The sequence below is a fragment of the Hypanus sabinus genome, chromosome 19, assembly GCF_030144855.1.
Source record: "Hypanus sabinus isolate sHypSab1 chromosome 19, sHypSab1.hap1, whole genome shotgun sequence".
In the NCBI taxonomy this organism is placed as follows: domain Eukaryota; kingdom Metazoa; phylum Chordata; class Chondrichthyes; order Myliobatiformes; family Dasyatidae; genus Hypanus; species Hypanus sabinus.
In genome coordinates, this window is record NC_082724.1 from 71044482 (window position 1) to 71065243 (window position 20762).

At 39.1% G+C, this 20762-nt stretch overlaps 1 protein-coding gene and 1 non-coding gene across 3 annotated transcripts; both read left to right on the forward strand.

The window, feature by feature from the left end:
• The first annotated feature begins 35 nt into the window (after positions 1 to 35).
• Positions 36 to 20761, forward strand: gnl3 (G protein nucleolar 3). 2 transcript variants are annotated; one of them, XM_059944666.1, is made up of 14 exons: positions 36 to 93; positions 189 to 247; positions 3748 to 3891; positions 4592 to 4702; positions 4790 to 4873; positions 5310 to 5445; positions 5566 to 5669; positions 6879 to 7014; positions 10161 to 10248; positions 10920 to 11097; positions 11955 to 12097; positions 12266 to 12387; positions 15220 to 15359; positions 20615 to 20761. In XM_059944666.1, exons 1-14 carry the CDS (start codon positions 81 to 83, stop codon positions 20627 to 20629), a joined length of 1473 nt encoding a protein of 490 aa, XP_059800649.1. In that variant the 5' UTR covers positions 36 to 80; the 3' UTR covers positions 20630 to 20761. The 2 variants fall into 2 exon arrangements, with proteins under 2 accessions (XP_059800649.1, XP_059800650.1); XM_059944667.1 differs by lacking the exons at positions 5566 to 5669; positions 6879 to 7014 and having other exon boundaries at positions 43 to 93.
• On the forward strand, positions 10757 to 10829 carry LOC132378185 (small nucleolar RNA SNORD19). The gene has a single exon (XR_009506914.1). It is a non-coding gene; the product is annotated as a small nucleolar RNA SNORD19 (small nucleolar RNA).
• Position 20762: the final 1 nt, after the last annotated feature.

Below are 20762 nucleotides of genomic sequence, written 5' to 3' on the forward strand. Positions count from 1 at the left end.
CCCGATTGCGACACTGACGTGCCGAAGGCGTTTACGGCTGGTTGCCGGGAGTACGTCACGTGGTGTTCTATTAGGGCAGCATGAAGCGGCCGAGTGAGTGGGGCGACTGGCGTTTACTTTTATAAACTTGGTAATCTGACCGTTTTTATTCACAAATTTGCTAATTTGTTTTGTTGTATTTATTACAGAATTAAAAAAGGCCAGCAAGCGTCTGTCTTGCCGCAAGAAATATAAGATACAGAGAAAGGTGAGTTGAGAGCAGGTTTTGGGCCTTGTTTGGTCTTTTAAGACACGTGCGGTAGGTTAAGACTTAGGAAAGTTTCGTATTAAAAGTGTGAGAATTTGCTTTAAACGTTTTCTCATGGTATTGAATTCTATTTAATTGTGTCTTAAAATATTAGTTTTTGTGAGCATGGTCATAGAACAATATCCTTTATGGTAAACGACAGGACAATAAAAACGTTTTCTTTAATTCTAGACATGAATAAAAGTGATGGACTCTGGGAGAAAGGGTTAGATTGCTCTTAGAGTAAGTTTAAAGTTTGGCACATCTTTTGCCCAAAGGCCTGTATATTACATAAAGTAATAAAGAATATTAATATGTGAGCACATTTGATACATGCATTTTTAGCAAGTTGTTTCAGAAAGTAAAGCCCCAACAATCCAATGGAAACTGGCAGCTTATTATTTGGTGCAGTGAAAAAGCAAAGGAGTTCATGTGAGTTTGTGATAGGAATGACATTGAGATTCCAATGGACATGGCGGATACTCTTAACTGGTATTTTGCTCAAGTGTTCACCTGTGAAAATGTTAGGAATAGGCTAGAAAATGAGGTTGTTTTAAGTGGCTTGGAGATCTTAGCGAGGTCCTGCTTCAGCTGAAAAGACTGAAAGTTGATAAATCTCCAGGACCAGACAATATATATCCAAGGGTGTGATTATATATACACAAAAACCCCTAAAGTTATTTTTCAAAAGTCGGTGAAGACTGGTGAATCAGCATGGAAATGGGCTAACATCCCGGTACATAAGAAGGGTGGCTGCACCTGGTAACTTGACCAGTAAGCTTAACGTGTATGGTAGGTAAGATAATGAAATAATAATAAAGAATGAGATGGAAGATAGCTGATAAGAGCAGGCATGTTGGCAGAAAGCAGCATGGGTTCAGAAGGGAGTAATTAACGTTTCACTAATATGCTAGGGTTCTATGAAGAGGCAGCTAAAATTTATGATAACAATGGAGGGGTTAATTTTCTTTACTTGGACTTTCAGAAGGCTTTTGACAAAGTACCCCACGAAGGGTTAATAATCATATTACAGGAGGTAGGGATTTGAGGTGAAGGGTGCAAATGGGTTCAGAATTGACTCAGAAAACAGAAATTGAGCAGATTATTAGAAGAGCACTATCTAACTGTTTCTTGAAAGCATCCAGAGAATTGGCCTCCACTGCCTTCTGAGGCAAAGCATTCCATAGATTCACAACTCTCAGTGAAAAAGTTTTTCCTCAACTATTCTAAATGGCCTACCCCTTATTCTTAAACTGGCCTCTGGTTTCTGGACTCCCACAACATCGGGAACATGACTGATAGACATACTTTATTGATCCTGAGGGAAAATGGGTTTCATTACAGTCGCACCAACCAAGAATAGTGTAGAAATATAGCAATATAAACCCATAAATAATTAAATAATAATAAGTAAATTATTCGAAGTGGAAATAAGTCCAGGACCAGCCTATTGGCTCAGGGTGTCTGACACTCCAAGGGAGGAGTTGTAAAGTTTGATGGCCACAGGCAGGAATGACTTCCTATGACACTTAGTGTTACATCTCGGTGGAATGAGTCTCTGGCTGAATGTACTCCTGTGCCTAACCAGTACATTATGGAGTGGATGGGAGACATTGTCCAAGATGGCACGCAACTTGGACAGCATCCTCTTTTCAGACACCACCATCAGAGAGTCCAGTCCCACCCCCACAACATCACTGGCCTTAGGAATGAGTTTGTTGATTCTGTTGGTGTCTGCTACCCTCAGCCTGCTGCCCCAGCACACAACAGCAAACATGATAGCACTGGCCACCACAGACTCGTAGAACATCCTCAGCATCGTTCAGCATATGTTAAGGACCTTAGTCTCCTCAGGAATTAGAGATGGCTCTGACCCTTCTTGTAGACAGCCACTGTTCTTTCACCGATCCAGATTATTGCCAATTTGTATCCCCAGGTATTTGTAATCCTCCACCATGTCCACAGTGACCCCTTGGATGGAAACAAGGAGTTTCTTATGTTTCAATCAGATCCCCTCTCATCCTTCTAAATGCCAGTGTATACAAGCCCAGTTGCTCCAATCTTTCAACATATGACAGTCCCGCCATCTTGGGAATCAAACTCGTGAATCTACGCTGCAAGAATGTCCTTCCTCAAATTTGGAGACCAAAACTGAACACAATACTCCAGGTGTGGTCTCACCAGGGCCCTGTACAACTGCGGAAGGACCTCTTTGCTCCTATACTCAACTCCCCTTGTTACGAAGGCCAACATGCCATTAGCTTTCTTCACTGCCTGCTGTACCTGCTTGCTTACTTTAAGTGACTGATGTACAAGGACACCTAGATCTTGTACTTACCCTTCTCCTAACTTGACACCATTCAGATAGTAATCTGCCTTCCTGTTCTTGCCACCAAAATGGATAACCTCACACTTATCCACATTAAACTGCATCTGCTCACTCACCCAACCTAAGTCACCCTGTATTTTTGTCACATCCTCATATTTCACACTGCCACCCAGCTTTGTGTAATCTGCAAATTTGCTAATGTTACTTTTAATCCCTTCATCTAAATCATTAACGTATATAGTAAATAGCTGCAGTCCCAGCACCAAGCCTTGCAGTACCCCACTAGTCACTGCCTGCTATTATGAAAAGGACCTGTTAATCCCTACTCTTTGTAGACTGCCAACCAATTTTCTATTCATGTTAGTACCCTACCCCCAATACCATGTGCTCTAATTTTGCCCACTAATCTCCTATGTGGGACCTTATCAAAGGCTTTCTGATAGTCCAGGTGCACTACATCCACTGGCTCTCCCTTGTCCATTTTCATACTTACATCCTCAAAAAAATTCCAGAAAATTAGTCAAGCATGATTTTTTCCTTCATAAATCCATTCTGACTTGGACAGTTCCTGTTAAAGCTATCCAAATGTGCCGCTATTTCCAGCATTTTCCCCACCACTGATGTCAGGCTAACTGGTCTATAATTCACTGTTTTCTCTCTCTCCTTTCTTAAAATGTGGTATAACATTAGCTACCCTCCAGTCCTCGGGAACTGATCCTGAATCTATAGAACATTGGAAAATGTGTCCACGATTTCTAGAACCACCTCCTTAAGTACCCTGGGATGCAGAATTTCCTTCAGTTCCTCCGTTACCCTAGATCCTCTGGCCACTATTACATCTGGGAGATTGTCTGTCTTCCCTAGTGAAGATAGATCCAAAGTACCTGTTCAACTCGTCTGCCATGTCCTTGTTCCCCATAATAAATTCACCCGTTTCTGCCTTCAAGGGCACAACTTTGGTTTTATACTTTGGGCTTTGTACAGCTTTTCTGTTCACATCTCGGAACTAAGGCAAGATAAAGAAGCAAACAAGGGATTCTAGGTCATCACTTACCATTGGACATTTATTTTACTAATTCTCAAGGATTGTTGGCCATTCACTGCATTACTAATCTTTCAGTTAATCTCCTAGGTTCGTGAACATAAACGTAAAGTACGAAAGGAAGCAAAGAAAAAAGGAAATAAAACGAAAAAATTTCGAAAAGACCCCGGTGTTCCTAATGATGCTCCATTTAAAGAAGATATTCTTCATGAAGCTGAACAAAGAAAACAAAAAGTAAGAGGGCTTTGTTTAGAAATTCATAATTCTGCATTTTTTATAGTACGGTTTATGCCCATTTTGCCAATGTGTATTTTTTTCCCTTTATCTCATGACTCCTATAATCTGATCTGATATTTGGTTCTAACTCATTGAACCTTGGAGTCCAAAATCACTCTTGACCTTGCATAATTGCTGCCTTTAGGAAAGAAAATTTGGTGACTCAAGTCTTTCTGTCTTCGGCTTAATCCCTTCTGAGATTGTACCTGCTGGTTGTAGATTCTAACATGGAGCCTCACACATATTAGGACTATGTTCTCCTAGAGTGTAGAAGATCTCTTTGAAGCTTGCCGATCTTAATATCGCAGGTGTGACGCTAATGTGTCCCCTGGCTAGAATTTTGTCTCAATGTTTATAGATCAAAGGAATTTTCTGTCCTTGGAAAGTGAAGGTTGAGCAACTCAGCAGGTCAGAGAGCATCAGTGATGGACTCTATGAATCTGGGACATTTGTTTCTCTTTCCATGTTCTCTGTTAGATTCACAAATACTGTGCTTTAGTGTCTTCTATTAAACATGAAATGTTTTGAAATGTATTTTAATGGGGGAAAACCAAACTGAAGTGGGAGTAGCTCTACTCTATACCCATGCAATTAGAAATGCAGCAAAGTGTTAGAAGTGTCAGGTCCCATAGATTTAATCAAATTTGATTTCTCTTAGCTTGAAGAACTGAAGCAGAAACAAAAGCTTGCTAGGCAGAAGGAAGTTGCAAAGAAAAGGAAACTGGAATCCAAGAAGGGAAATCCTGATATTATTGAGAAGCCTCTTAAGGTACAAATTCCTGTAATAGCAAATGTTTTAAACTAGTAGAATCTTTATTTAATATTTGTGAAACTTCTGTCTGTTATTTCTTCTCAGTGTGCTCCAATAAAGGAACAGAAAGCGCTAGTTAAATTTGAAGAGAAAAACTCAAGAGAATCTCTAGGTGGGGAACTGAACAAGGTGTGTAGATTAGTAGAGAAACTACATTTGCCATAATAACTGCTATTTTGTGTAAAGTAAAATTGCAAAACTGACCTGGAAGTTGTAATATTTGTTTAACATGCCATTGTTTAAAATGTAGAAATGTAAATAATTCTGAGAAATACAACATCTGAAAGTGCAGAGATAACTCTTATGTTAGCTGTGGAAGTTTTGCTTTTTAGAACAAGGTAATTAAAAATGAGCTTTTTAAAACAGGTTTTTAAAAAGTTTTTTTTCAAATAGGTATTTAAATCTGATATCCACTCAACCCATTACTGCACACTTAATTTCCATTCCTCAGTGAACACCATTTATTTTCCTATTAAATATGAGAAGACTGTCAAAACTAGTCATGAAGCAAAGCAACTAATGCTTCATTGTGCCTTGTATTATAATTGTTGCTGTAATTTAATAGGTGATTGATGCCTCAGATGTGGTTCTAGAGGTGGTTGATGCCAGAGATCCTCTTGGTTACAGATGTCCTCAAGTGGAGCAGGCAATCTTACGGTCTGAGGGAAAGAAGCAACTAGTCCTTGTAATAAACAAAATTGGTAAGATGGTACTGTAACTGCATAACTTTCAAAAAATATTGATAATAGAATTGGCATTAGAGTGTGCAGATTCAGATTCTGACTTTTGCAAAGTAGGAATCACTGTTCTTTACTGTTTAGATTTAGTGCCAAAGGAGAATGCAGAGAGATGGTTGAAATATTTGGGAAATGAATTTCCTACTGTAGCTTTCAAATCATCCACACATCTGCAAGACAGAACAATGGTATGTTTCCCAAAAGAAGTTCCAGTCTTAACTTTATGAAATGCTTTGTTAACTTTATGAACTGCCACGAAAGTTGAAGTTGTTTTGGCTCTTGATATATGTGAAGAGTAAGATCTAACTCTGATTTTATGCAGTTAATTTAAAAATTCTTCTTTCTGAGATTTCTTTGAATCTATTTTGGAACATTTTTAAAATCCTGCTGAAGTAACAAATACAAAAAATAATCAAATTAGCTGTGTAGAATTTTGCCTTGATGTACTCATTTATTTGACATAGCACAGGACAGAAACGAGCCCTTAAAACCAGTTAAATTAGTAATCAAATGGCTATCTAAGCTAACGTTTTCTGTTTATGCGATGTCCATATCCTTCCGTTTTCCCATCATTCATGTGCCTATTTAAATGTCTCATCAGTGTCCCTTATGTTTCTGCTTCTACCACTACCCCAGCCAACGCATCCCATGCACCCACCACTCTTGGTGTAAAAAAACACAAAAAAGACCTTGTCTTTCACATCTCCTTTGAAATTAAACATCTCAACCCTTGGCAAAGGATATTCTATCTATGCCTTTCACAATATAAAACACTATCAGATCTCCCCACAGTCTGTGACATTTCAGAGAAAACAACTCTAGTTTGTCCAAACTCTCACTATAGCACATGCTTTTGAATCTTGAACCTATTCTGCCCCCTCTCCAAAGCCTCAACAACCTCCCTAAAATGGGCAACCAGAACTGTATGCCGGTACTACAGGTGTGGCCTAACTAGGGTTTTACAGGTCAGCATAACTACCAAGGTGCAACCTTTCTTGTTTCCCTGGGTTAAATTCCATCTGGCATTTCTCTGCCCATATTTGTAAATTTCCTACAGACTGCGAAATCTTGCATGTATGCTAATTCAAAACAGTTCTTTGGATGCTCATTGCTAATTTTACTCTACAGAGTGATATAATGGGTTGAAATGATTAAATTGGGTTACATTCCAATTCCCACTCAGAATCTTAATGTCATGGACTAATTGTTCTGATCAGAGATCAACATATGAAAATTATAGAGGATTAATTTAGTCTTTCACTTCCTTACAAAATGCCAATATATTTGGCTATTAATGTGATTGTAGTGATCTTGATGGTAATTAATTAGAGCATAGCCAAAAATAGTTTCAATTTTAGCTTCGTTCTAAATTCTGTAAATTACTTCTATTTGAACAGGTAAAGAAGAAAAACTTTAATATAGGTATGGAAATATCCCATAGCACTAGGTGTGCTGGTGATGAAAATCTTTTAAATTTGCTTGGTAGCTACTGCAGAATACAAAAATTGAAAAGCATTAAAGTTGGTGTTGTAGGTAAGTGTGTACTGCAAATTTAAAGTTAATGGTTTAACTGAATTTGAAATTTTCAGCAGTTAACTGTCAAAATCACTTGGAAATTTTTCAAATGCCATTGCTCATCCTTTGAGAGGATTAATACAATCTGTTTAAAAAATTTTTTGTATCCCTTACACATCCAGTAAAGTAAATTCCTATATAGAAACATAGAAAACCTACAGTAAATACAGGCCCTTCAGCCCACAATGCTGTGCCGAACATGTATTTACTTTAGAAATTACCTAAGGTTAGCCGTGTCCCTCTGTTTTTCTTAGCTAAATGTACCTATCCAAGAGCCTCTTAAAATACCCTATTCTGTCCGCCGTCACCGGCAGCCCAGAGTCAACCTGCGTAGAAGCTTTGATTGTCCTAAGGACTCGGACCCCAAGATCCCTCTGATCCTCCACACTGCCAAGAGTCTTACTATTGATACTATATTCTGACATCACATTTGACCTACCAAAATGAACCACCTCACATTTATCTGGGTTGAATTCCATCTGCCGTTTCTTAGCCCAGTTTTGCATCCTATCAATGTCTCGTTATAACCTCTGACAGCCCTCCACACTATCCACAACAAGCCCAACCTTGTGTCATCAGCAAATTTACTAATTCCCCTTCTTCCTCATCCAGGTCATTTATAAAAATTTTCTCAATAAGCCTTGCGTGGAGTACCTTATCAAATGCTGAATTCCATATGCACTACATCTACTGCTCTACGTTCATCAGTGTGTTTAGTCACATCCTTAAAAAATTCAATCAGGCATGAAAGGCATGATCTGCCTTTCACAAACCCATGCTGACTATTCCTATTATGCCTCTCCAAATGTTCATAACTCCTGCCTCTCAGGATCTTTTCCACCAAACACTGAAATAAGACTCACTAGTCTATAATTTCCAGCGCTATTTCTACTCCCTTTCTTGAATAAAGGAACAACATCTGCAACCCTCCAATCCTCCGGAACCTCTCCTGTACCCACTGATGATGCAAAGATCATTGCCAGAGACTCAGCAATCTCCTCCCTCGCTTCCCACAGTAGCCTGGGGTATATCTCATCCGGTCCCGGTAACTCATCCAACCTGCTGCTTTTCAAAAGCTCCAGCACATCCTTTTTCTTAATATCTATATGCTTAAGCTTTTCAATTCATGTAAGTCATCCCTACAATCGCCAAGCTCCTTTTCCATAGTGAATACTGAAGCAAAAATATTCATTAAGTACCTTTGCTACCTCATCTGGTTCCATACACACATTTCCACTGGCACACTTGATTGGTCCTATTTTCTCACGATTTATTCTCTTGCTTTTCACATACTTGTAGAATTCCTTGGGGTTTTCCTTAATCCTGCTAGCCTTATAGTTTTCTAGATCTCTATCATTACCTGGTTTTTTAAAACCTTTTATAAGCTTATCTTTTACTTCTTGACTAGATTTTCTACAACCTTTGTACACCATGGTACACCCTACCATCCTTTCCATCTCATTGGAACATATCTATGCAGATTGCTACGCAACCATCCCTGAACATTTGTCATGTTACTGCCGTACATTCCCCTGAGAACATCTGCTCCCAATTTATGCTTCTGAGTTCCTGCCTGATAGGTTCATTTTCCCCCTTACTCCAATTAAATGTTTCCTGACTTGTCTGCTCCTATCCCTCTTCAATGCTATGGTAAAGGAGATAGGATTGTGATCACTATCTCTCCACTGAGAGACCTGACACCTGACCAGGTTCATTTCCCGATACCAGATCAAATACAACCTCTCCTCTTGTAGGCTTATCTACATATTGTGTTAGAAGACCTTCCTGAACACACCTAACAAATTCCACCCCATCTGAATCCCTTGCTCTTGGGTGATGCCAATCAACGTTGGGGAAATTAAAATCACTCATAACAACGACCCTGTTGTTGCACCGTTCCAGAATCTGTTTCCCTATCTGCTCCTCGATGTCCCTGTTACTATTGGGTGATCTATAAAAGAAACACCCAGTAGGGGTTATTGACCCCTTCCTGTTCCTAACTTCCACCCATAGAGACTCAGTAGACAATCCCTCCATGATTCCCCCGTCCCCTTTCTGCAACTGCCAGTGCCATGCCCCCACCTCTTTTGCCTCCACCCCTATCCTTTCTGAAACATCTAAATCCTGGCACTCATTCCTGCCCCTGAGCTATCCAAGTCTGAGTAATGGCCACAACATCATAGCTCCAAGTACTGATCCACGATCTAAATTTATGTGCGTTGTTCATGATACTCCTTGCATTAAAATAGACACATCTCAAATCATCAGTCTGAGTGCATCCCTTCTCTGTCGCCTGCCTATCTATCCTCCCTCTCATACTGCCTACAAGCTTTCTCTATTTGTGAGCCAACTGCCCCTTCTCCCCCCCCCCCCCCCCCCCCCCCCGTCCCTTCAATTCGGGTATGTAAAAAGGGCCCAAAGAATCACCCCAACAGGCTCCTGGAGAGCTGCTTCCAGCAGGCCATCAGATGGATTAATTCACGCTGACACAATTGTATTTATAAGCTATGCTGACTGTTCTGTTGCATATCTTGCTGCACATACTATTGATTACAAATTATAAGGCATTATCGGGCATATGTACAAAATTAAGGGAGGGAAGTTTAGGGGAGACATCGGGTAAGTTTTTTATACAGGGTTGTGAGTGCTTGGAATGACTTGCCAGGGATGGTGGTGGAGGCTAAAACATTAGGGTATTTAAGAGCCTCTTGGACAGGCACATGGATATGGCACATGGAAAGAAAAATAGAGGGTTATGGGGTAGTGTGGGTTTAATACTCTTTTTTTAAGGATTATATGGGTCAGCACAACATGGAGGGCTGCAGGGCCTGTACTGTGCTGTAGTGTTCTATGGTTCTATAATTTGCAGTTAGCATATTCAGATGGAGACATAACGTAAAGGTTTTTACTCATGTATGTCAAGGATGTAAGAAATAAAGTCAATTGAATTCAATTTTAAAAATATGCAATGTGTAAAGGACTTTGCATTAAAGGCATTGTAGTTTTAGTAATGAGTAGTCGGTTAAATCAAAAACTGTAGATTGGAAGTAGTCCTATTCAATGTATGCAATATATTGTCATTAATGCCACAATCTTTTTTTCAGGTTTTCCAAATGTAGGGAAAAGCAGTATAATTAACACCTTGAAGAAAATGAGAGCTTGCAATGTGGGACAAATGAAAGGTCTTACAAAGTAAGAAGTGATATCCTGGTATAAATGTGAAGTTTAGATATTTGTGTGTTTACATAATAGTTGTGGCACAGAATTTGGAATAATCATTGCTAAGAACAAAATCAAGTTGAATTTGTGCCAGGAGACTTACTCCTCATAAGATCATTAGACTTTGGAATTCAATTGAAATGGGATAGTTTAAAGCTTTTTGTACTTTTAACAAGAACATCCTTGCTGTAATGCATTCCATGTGAGAGGTGCATTAGATTTCAGGGAGGCTGTTGTGAGAACGTTAGAATGTGGTGTTAGAAATCCTATAAAATTAATGCCTTGACATTATGAGAGGAGTTTAGTAACACGTATGGAAACCTATCAGTTGCTTTATCAATTTTTGTTGGGTTTCACACTGCAGTAATCTTATTTTTCCTTCATTGAAACTTCATTGGCTTATCTAGTAATCGTTTTCTGATCTTCAAATGCAGTTACATTTTAACCAGTGGATAAGTTAATTTAAGTCAAGGAACTGAGTGAAAAATGAGGACAACTGTCTTAGCCTGATATTCTGTGATTGCTAAAGATCCAACTCTGATTTCACTCAGTGGTACAAGGTGCAATTTATTATCTTTGAATAAGAAGAGTTTTTATTTTATTGAGCTATTGGCACCAGGGTAACTGCAGTTTTATAACTACAGGTCTATGCAGGAGATACACATTGACAAGAGGATCAAATTATTGGACTCTCCAAGTATTATTGCTTCTCCATCAAACTCTGCCATTGCCTTGGCCTTGAGAAACATTGTGAGTGTTGATGCATTTGAAAATCCTACTGCTGCAGTGGAGCACATTTTGAAGAACTGCAATAAGCAGCAGGTACTGTTTTTCAGTTTTTCCTCTTGTTGCTTTTGAAAGTTTAAATTATAGTTAATTTAATCAAATCCACGCAATTTAATAGGAAAATTATTGTATTGCGAGTGAGAAATGAGGATGACTAATGTGTTCTGAAATTGTGTGATTGCTAAAGATCCAACTCTGATCTCACTCTTTGATCAATGACTAAAAAGTATAAGTATGTATTCATTTATTGTAACAAGCACTCAGTTTCTTCAGTATTTCTGTTTTCTATAATTTATGATAAATATATTATGCATGGAGGAGGAATTTCAATTTTGTGTAAGATATCAGAGGTGTGTATGATAAGGTTAATAACATGGAGGATGTTTCCTTATAGTGGGGGAGTCAAAGATCAGAGCAGACAGCCTCAGCATAAAGGAGTGTCCTTATGGAACAGAAATGGGGCGGAATTTCTTTAGCTAAAGAGTGGTGAATGTGTAATTTGCTGATACATGCAGCTACGGAGGCTAAGTTATTGGGTATATTTAAGACAGAAGTTGATAGATTCTCGATTAATCTGGGCATGAAGGGATACGGGGTCAATGTAGGAGATTGGGATGAGGAAAAATGAATCAGCCAGGATGAAATGGCAGTGCAGACTCGATGGGCCAAATGGCCTAATTCTGCTCTTGTTTCTCGTCCAGTGTTCATAGTGTTTTGTCTGAGACTATAATTCGGAGGCTGGCTTCAGTGAACTAGCTTCGCTACTATCCAGCTAAGGATAGTATTAAACTGAATTACAAGGAAGTTCTACCTGTTGGAGATGTCATCTTCGACTCATACTTCATTCTGTCATACTTCACACGTTGATAGTTTATAACTTCTCTCTATAACAGGTTATATTACAGTATAATGTCCCAGATTTTCGAACACCATTGGAATTTTTAATATTGCTGGCTCAGAAAAGGAGTATATTGAAGAAAGGAGGGATGCCTGACCTTGAAAAAGCTGCCAAGCTGATCCTTAGTGATTGGACTGGGTAACTAAAATATAGCTGTCGCTTGAACTTTAACTGCATGCTTAAAATATTTTGTTGTTTATTCCGATAAGTGAAATATTCTAAATGGCAAGGCTTTACTGAAGCAGACTAATAGATTTTATATAAACTGTGCAAAGTAAAATATTGGTATTTTCCTTTTCAATTAAGGACAAAGATTAGTTACTATACCCGTCCACCAGCGACAGAAATAACCACAAAACATGTGGATGAAGCAAAAAGTGGCTTCAATATTGGAGAAATTACGAAAGGCAATATGAATACACTTAAAGGTAATCATTAAATTTATGTAACAGGTGAAAAATAGAAAAGAGTTTGGTATGAATCCCTTAGTTGTGGATTTTTATTGTAAAGGAAAAATTTGCGATCTTGCATTGTGGATGACAATCAACTGATATGCTTGTCACAGATAGCCACAGATTGTAGATGATTTGCAAGATAACAAGCAATTTTGCTGGTTGATGTAATATCAGGAAACAGGTGGAATACACAGTTGATATAAATGGCTAGCAATGTTTTCTTTAATTTTTAGTAGTCAGTGTGCTCAAAAATCTTGTGTGCAAATTTTTTTTCCTGTGACAAAAGTACGTGCGCACTGAATACACACATGGCACAGTTTATGTAGGTTTACAAAATATTTGACAAAAACTGCACAGAATAACAACAAAATAACATATCACTCTTTTTTTCTGTCTCCTGTCTTTAGCATTTACCCATTCTTTGTAAACTATCTAGACTATTAGAGCTTCCATCCAATTGATAGCTTTTGATTCTCATTAACATATTCAAATGACATTCACCTAAATGGTTTCTCAGCTTGTTTTTGAGGTGATCCATCAGGCTAAAACCTCGCTCACAGTCCACATTAGACGCAAGAAAGTTTCCCCCAATGTCCATCACCTGTGCAAGGTTGCAAAACTGTTTATTTTGAAGTACAAATGCCACCATTTGAGCAAAGTTTGAAATCAGTTTGCATTTCATTTCTTTTCTCGCATGGAAAATTTGAAATCATTAAACTGTCTAACTATTACAGCATTTTTAGCTAGAAAATCATGATATTTTAGACATAAGGCATTAACTTGTTCATCACCAAATGTGAAGTCACAATCTGCAATTGCAGAGAAATCAAAAGCTGACCATTCTTGTATCTCATCTTCAGGAAACCTTTCTTCTAAATGAACATCGTTGTTGGTCTAGCAAAACTTTAACTTTCACTCCATGAAACATTGTCCCCCAGATACTGCTTTCTTATCTTGTTAATTTTGCCCAATGCAAAATGAAGTGAATCAATCAGTGTCAGGCCACTTTTTTGCAGAGTCTTGCACAATGCAGCCAGTTCATCAAAGACATCACTTAAAACCTGTAAACCTACTTTGTATGTGATGTTTATCAATTTCTTGTGACAGTATTTAGCCCCAGGGTCATTTGACTGATCATCTTCAAAGTATGTGATCAGTGCCTCATAATTTTTTATTATTGCCTGCAATGCAAAGATAACCATCTGACTTCATTAAGTGATCTGAAAGCATCAGCTTCATTTTCAGAGGCCCCTACAATTTCTTTAAATTCACTTCTTTTAACTGCAGATCGAGAAAACATTGTATAGATTGTTCTCATCAAAGTTTCAATGTCTCTGATTAACTTGACTTCTTTCCATGCATCACAAATCCCCAGATCTTCACAGTGCGCTGCACAGTGTTGCTGAACTAAGTGTGGAATGTCCTGTTTAAGTCTTGCTGTAACACCATTAATACTACCCAACATTACTGACGCTCTATCAGACGTAAACATCACCATTTTATAGAGGTCAAGATTCTTCTCTTCATAAAACTGCTTGACCGCTGAAACAATAGAGGAAGCATCACACGCCTGCAGCTGAACTATTTCGCCAAAAAATGTTTTATAAACAGTACAATTTTTAGATCTGTATTTGAAATACAGAAAGACATTTGTTGACAGATCTATCTGTGGTTTCATCAACTGCTAATGTGTGAAAGTCTTCAAACATGTCTTTCTGAACAATATAGTTGATAGTCTCCAGACATTCAAATGCGTAATTTTTGCTTCACCAGCTGTCTGGGTGTTGAACATACTTTTCATGTGTTCATTAATGTGTTGAACTGAATGTAAAGAGTTATTCATTTTAACAGCTAACACCACACTCTCAATAAGAACTTTGATCTCCTCTGGGTTTAATTGTTTTCGCTCTTGCTCATCTGCACTCAACCGTAACATGTGTAGTACTCCTGTAAAGGGTAGTGGTGGGTTCTGTTGCCCGAGCTTTTGTACACCATCCAAATGCGATTTACTTGCCAAATGACACTTGGAAAAAGTCAAGTTTCCAAATACCATCCCACTTTTTTCCACTAGCAAATTCTCCAGGAACCTTTGCATCATGACAATATAAACAGATACTCCCAGTTTCTGAATCATACATAAATATTTCTCGTAGCTGAACGTTCACGAGCTTTCAATGCAGCAGTTTACTGTTTTGTTAAGCCATTCAACTTTAAACAAATTTGCAGTTCTTTTGCACTTCACGCCCTTCGCTTCTTTTGAATTTGACATAGTGAATCAATATTTTTTTCAATAAAAACTTAGTAAGCTATCTACAGGATTTGAAACAGATCTTTGTGAACTTTATGATATTAACATTGTCCGCCAAACATGCCATCATGATGCAGCTGTACAAACCGGAACAGGAAAGGTGAGGTGACGTAAATTAGTGACGTGCATTGTGGTATTTGAAAAACCGACTAACTAGTTAACAGAAGCATTTAGCTAAAAGATTATTTTCATTAAGTATAATTATTAGTTACTACATTATTTTAGGTAACTAACCTTTTGTGCGCACATTAATTTCCTTTGAGCCCTGGTTGAAAAATGTGTATGCGCGCACACGTGCACAGCTTAGAGGGAACATAGTTGGCTAGGGTTTTTTTTTAAAAAAACTTTAGACTAACGGCATATGAAATAAATGGCAATAGATTATTAGAGCCTAATTGCATAAGTCTCTTAGAACATTCCTGCTTTCAAATGAAAGTCACTAATTTGTTTTCTTCTCCTGCCCTATCATCCCTCTTCCCTCCCCCCCACCTTACCAGTTGTTAGATGTCCAAATGCAGCGAGCAGTATAATTTTCCACTCTACAGGACCCACAAATGGAATCCTTGCAAAAAGAAACTCTAAGGAATTGCAGAATGTGGGGGAAGAAGAGGATGATGATGATGAGGAAGGTTCAGAGGTAACAACTCTTAATTGCAGGGCTATCTTCATGGATTTTCCATTCAGCTATACAGAGATTCTGCAGGTCCTCATCTAATCTTGCATGATCAGCCAAGTGATATGAATTAATATAAGAACTGTTTTACCTTGATAGTTTTATTGGCACTTAATTATAACAAGTATTTTCAAACTGGAAGCATTCTTAGCAATGATTCCAGTGGAGCTAATTTAGATTGAAAACTGTATAGCTTCGGAAAAAACTGACAAAATCGTGTGGAATCTCGTTATCTTAAAAGTTCGAATTTTTCACATTAAGATGTTTAATTACCACTGAACTAAGAAGTTTGAGGCTAGTTGAGATATTTTAATTCTTACAGTATTTATAAGATGCGTATGCAATATTTAGAGATTGCAGGAAAAGGTTAAAGTTAAATTTACAAAGTCAATAAAGTAGTGACCTAAATTAATATAACAAATATTGTGCACAGATTTAGCCAAATTCAGAAGGGAATAATTTTTACAGGAAAAGCAACTGTGTGTAAGTCTTTAGGAGTGAGGGTGTGTGATGGGAACGGGATGAACAACTCAATATTCACTATATATAAAATGATCTAGACAACCACAATGTGTCACAATCATTCCTAAAAAAAAAATCTGCAACAAAGTTGAGCCACAAATCAGAGGATGTGTCGATTTCGGAGTTGGTCAGCCAGAATCCATAATCCTGCATTTATAGAACAGTATAGCACAGAAAAAAGCCCTCTTGGCTTAAACCCCCTTTGCTGCAAAGTTGGGCAAAGGCTGCTAAACAGCAGAGATGCCATCAATTCTCAATGGAAGGAACATTTTCAGGAGCTTCTTAATTCCACAACTGACATTGAAGTCATCAGCCAGCTCCCCCAAAGACCCATGAACGAAGACGTGAGTAAGCTTCCTTGTATCAAAGCAGTGCAGATGGCTCGCTAGATGTTGAGGAACCACAAGGCTACTAAGCCTGATGAAATTCCAGCAGTAATCCTCATGATTCATGATCAGCTTGTCAAGATCTGGGACCAAAAGATTCTAGCTGAACTCACAGATGCCCTGATTGTCAAACTCTTCAAACTAACTGCAGAAACTATAGCGGCATCTCCCTCCTCTATAACAGGAAAGGTACTCGCCCGAATTTTATGTGATGAGTTTTCACCTCTGGGCAGAAGATCTCCTACTTGAGTCTCAGTGTGTCTCCTATCCTGCCAGAGGAACACCTGATTTTTATAGCATGTCAATTGTAGGAGAAAGCCCGGGAACAAAATCTCCCACTTATATGGCCTTCATGGGGTTACAAAGGCATTTGACTCTAAATCATCCTGCCTTTTGGCAGGTACAGTCCAAAATTGTGTGCCCGCAGAAATGCCTTAAGATCCTGCAGCTCCAACACAATGATATGAGTGCAACAGTCATCAGCAACAGAGGCTCTGAAACAGCACCTTTTAAGGTTGAGACAGGGATGTATCCTTGTTTTTTTTTGTTTTCATTGCAGCCATTCTTCCACCTCAGATGCCAAGATCTCCCACAAGGAGTTCAGATTCTCTATAGGACAGATGGGGGCTCTTTAACCTCAACAGGTTCAAGGCAAAGAGCATGGTGTCAACTATTTTTATGGAACTATTAATTATGGAGCTCTAGTGTGCAGGCATAGCTCACTCTGAGGATCTACAGTGCATGATGGATGCTTTTGCCAGAGACTTGGATCAAGAAAACCCAGGTCCTCCACCAACCTGCTCCTAAAATTCCATCCACACTGATTATTTCCCTTATCTTGGCAGCCTTCCAGATACAGCATTGACCTTGAAATAAATCGTAGAATTGGCTATGCGAGTGAAGCTTTTGCCAGGCTGAGAAAGGGGTTTTTTGAAAACCGGGATATCAAGCTTCTGGTTTGTATAGCTATAGTCTTCCCCTCCTGCCATTTGGTGCAGTTTCAAGGATTACATACAGTAGGCATGTAAAGTCCCTGGAAACTTAACATCAAAGATGCCTCCAAAGGATTTGTAAAGTTAGCTGTAAGAACAGGTGTACTAACTCCAGCATCCTGGAGGAAGCTAACATTAACTCCATAGTCATTATCGTGACTCAACACCAATTGTGATGGGTCTGCCAAATCATCCATATGCCTGACTCCCTAACCAACTGCTGTTTGGCCAACTCAAGGATACAAAGTGCACTCCTGGAGGGCAGAAAAAGTGGTTCAAGGACAATATCAAGACCCACTTGAGGAAGTGCCACAAGCTTGAATGCTTGGGAGAAATTACCACAGGATGAGAAAAGCTGGGGGACTGCACAGTTTGAAGGATACTTGGCCACTGAGACTAAGCAGCTTCAACATAACAAGAGACAGGAAGAGGCCCAACCAGCTACCACCACCACCACTTCAGTGACCTACACCTGTCAACTGCAGTTTGACTTGTGGGTCCAGATGACTGAAGATGCCGATCTGTAATCTGCAAGTATCCAGAACAACCACGAGGAGAAGAATTGTACCCGACTACGAATGATTGCAGATGATAGAAAGGTTGGTCAAAGTCACTAATCCAAATGATCAGCACACATTGTGGGCCAAAGGGCCTTTTTCTGCACTATACTGTTCTATAAATGCGGGATTATAGATTCTGTCTGGCTAAAATGACCAACTCCTAAGTCAACACTTCCTCTGATATGTGGCTCAACTTTGTTGCAGTTGTTTTTCTAAGAATGATTGTGAGGTAGGGTTAAGAAAAATTCAGAATTTAAGCTACCTGTTTTTTTAAATTTTAAACTTCAGGCAGAATCTGAAGTAGATAAGGATTCATTGGAAATGTTTAAAGCGAACAGCTCAGCAGCCAAACCTTTGCAAAGAAAAAGAAGCCCCCTCCAAGAAAAGGCAACAGATCATAAAACCTTAAGACATGGGAGCAGACTTGGGCTATTTGTCCAATTGAATCTGCTCTGCCATTTCATCATGGCTGATCCACGTTCTTCTCAACACCCCCATCTACCTCCACCTTAAATACACCTGGCCTCCACAGCCGCCTGTGACAAAGAATTTCACAGATTCACCAGCTAAAGAAATTCCTCGTCTCCATTCTAAATGGACACCCCTCTTTCTGAGGCTGTGTGCCCTCTGGTCCTACACTCTCCCATCACAGAAAATTCTATCTAGGCCTTTCAACCTTTGATAGATTTCTTCCCACCCCCACCCCCCCAAATTCCAGGAGAAAAGGCTCCAAGCCATCAGTTGCTGCTCATATGATAATCATTCTCATCTACTTCCTCTGAACTTTTTCAATGTCAGCACATTCTTTTAGATAAGGGGCCCAAAACTGCTCACAATACCTCCCAAGTGAGATTAACCTTTAGGGAATCCTGCATAAGGACTCCAAAGTCCCTTTGTGCCTTTGCTTTTTCAATTTTCTCTCCATTTAGAAAATATTCCACATTTTTATTCCTTCTACCAAAGTGCATGACCATACACTTCCTGACACTGTATTCCATCTGTCACATAGTTGCTCATTCTCCTAATTTGTCCTGCAGCCTCCCAGCTTCCTCAACACTACCTGCCTTTCCACCTATCCTTGTATCATCCGCAAACTTGGCCACAAAGCTATCAATTCTGTCATCCAAGTCATTAACATACAATGTAAAAAGAAGTGGTCCCAACACCAACCCTTGCAGAACACAACTAGTCATTGAGCAATTTCAAATTCCTGGGTGTCAATCTCTGAAGATCTAACCTGATCGCAGCATATCGATTCAGCTATAATGAAGGCATGACTGCAGCCATTCGGAAAGGACTCCCTTTATTTCCACTCTTTGCCTCCTGCCAATCTGCCAATGCTCTATCCATGCTAATATCTTTCCTGTATTACCATGGCCTGTTAACTTGTTAAGCAACCTCATGTGCGGCATCTTCTCAGTGGCCTTAAATCACCTGGACAATACCAACAGTGATATTAGGATGGTGTTTGTTGACCATAGTTCAGTGTTAAACCTCATCATTCCCACAATCCTAATTGATCAGCTACAGAACCTGGGCCTCTATAACTCCCTCTGCAATTGGATCTTTGACTTCCTAACAAGACCACAATCTGTGTGGATCAGTGATATTATCTCCTCACTGATGAGCAACACTGGTGGCCCTCAGGTGGTGCTCTACTCCCTCTGTAGCCATGACTGTGGTTAGATATACCTCAAATACCATCTATAAATTTGCTGCTGATACTACTATTGTCGGTAGAATCTCAGACGAGAGGGTGTACAGGATAGAGATATATCAGCTAGTTGAATGGTGTCACAGCAATAACCTCGCACTCAATGCAAGACAGAAGAGCTGATTGTGGACTTCAGGAAGGATAAGACAAGGGGACACAAACCAATCCTTAGAGGGATCAGAAGTGGAGACTGAGCAATTTCAAATTCCTGGGTGTCAATCTCTTGAGGATCTAACCTGGTCGTAACATATCGATTCAGCTATAATGAAGGCATGACTGCAGCTATATTTCATTAGGAGTTTGAAGACAGTTGGTTTATTACCCAAAACACTCAAAAACATCTGTGGGTGTATTGTGGTGAGCATTCTGACAGGCTGTGTCACTGTCTGGTATGGGGGTTGGGGGGCTACTGCGCAGGACCGAAATAAGCTATAGAAAGTTGTAAAATTAACTTCAAGGAGCGGTGCCTCAAAAATCAACAATCATTAAGGTCCCCCACCACCCAGGACATGCCCTCTTCTCATTGTTACTTTCAGGAAGGAGTTACAGACCTGGCGATTCAGGAACAGCTTCTTCCCCTCTGCCATACAGTTCTTAAATGGATATTGAACCCATGAACACTGCCTCACTTTTTAAAATATATTTCTCTTTTTCCTGTCTTTTTAATCTATTCAATATACAGATACTAATTAGTTTTTCTTCCTATATTATGTATAGCATTGTACTGCTGCTAGTATGTTAACAAATTTCACGACACATGCAGGTTGATAATAAACCTAATTCCAAAAGGTCTTCTGAAAAACGAGCTTCAGGTTGGATTTTTATTTTGTGTTGCCTCTTTTTGTTCTACAATCAAAGCTTCTTCCATCTCTGCCACTGCAGTTTTAAGTTAAGGAAATACTGGAGGAAGTGTGAACTGAAGGTGGAACTCACTTTAAAATGGTCCTGAATTGTATTATTGCAGCAGGATTGTTGCATTTATGTGGAGGAAACTTCATCTTGGGCTTCTCATTTTTTATATTCTCAAATTTTTTTTGTCTTTCAGAGAAAATTAATCTGAATCAAAAATGTATAAACATAGATCTGTCCTGTGAGAGATCAGTGAACTTCAGCATATATTTGAAGACTACGATCAGTGCAGATGTGTTCACCCTATGGATCCCCCAGTGCAGACTTGTAAAAAAAAATGGACT

Excerpts from the sequence above, each read along its gene's own strand:
- gnl3 (XM_059944666.1), top strand. Across the intron at positions 5,446-5,565 it reads CCTTGTAATAAACAAAATTG|ATTTAGTGCCAAAGGAGAAT; the intron begins GTAAGATGGTAC and ends TTTACTGTTTAG. Across the intron at positions 12,098-12,265 it reads ATCCTTAGTGATTGGACTGG|GACAAAGATTAGTTACTATA; the intron begins GTAACTAAAATA and ends TTTTCAATTAAG.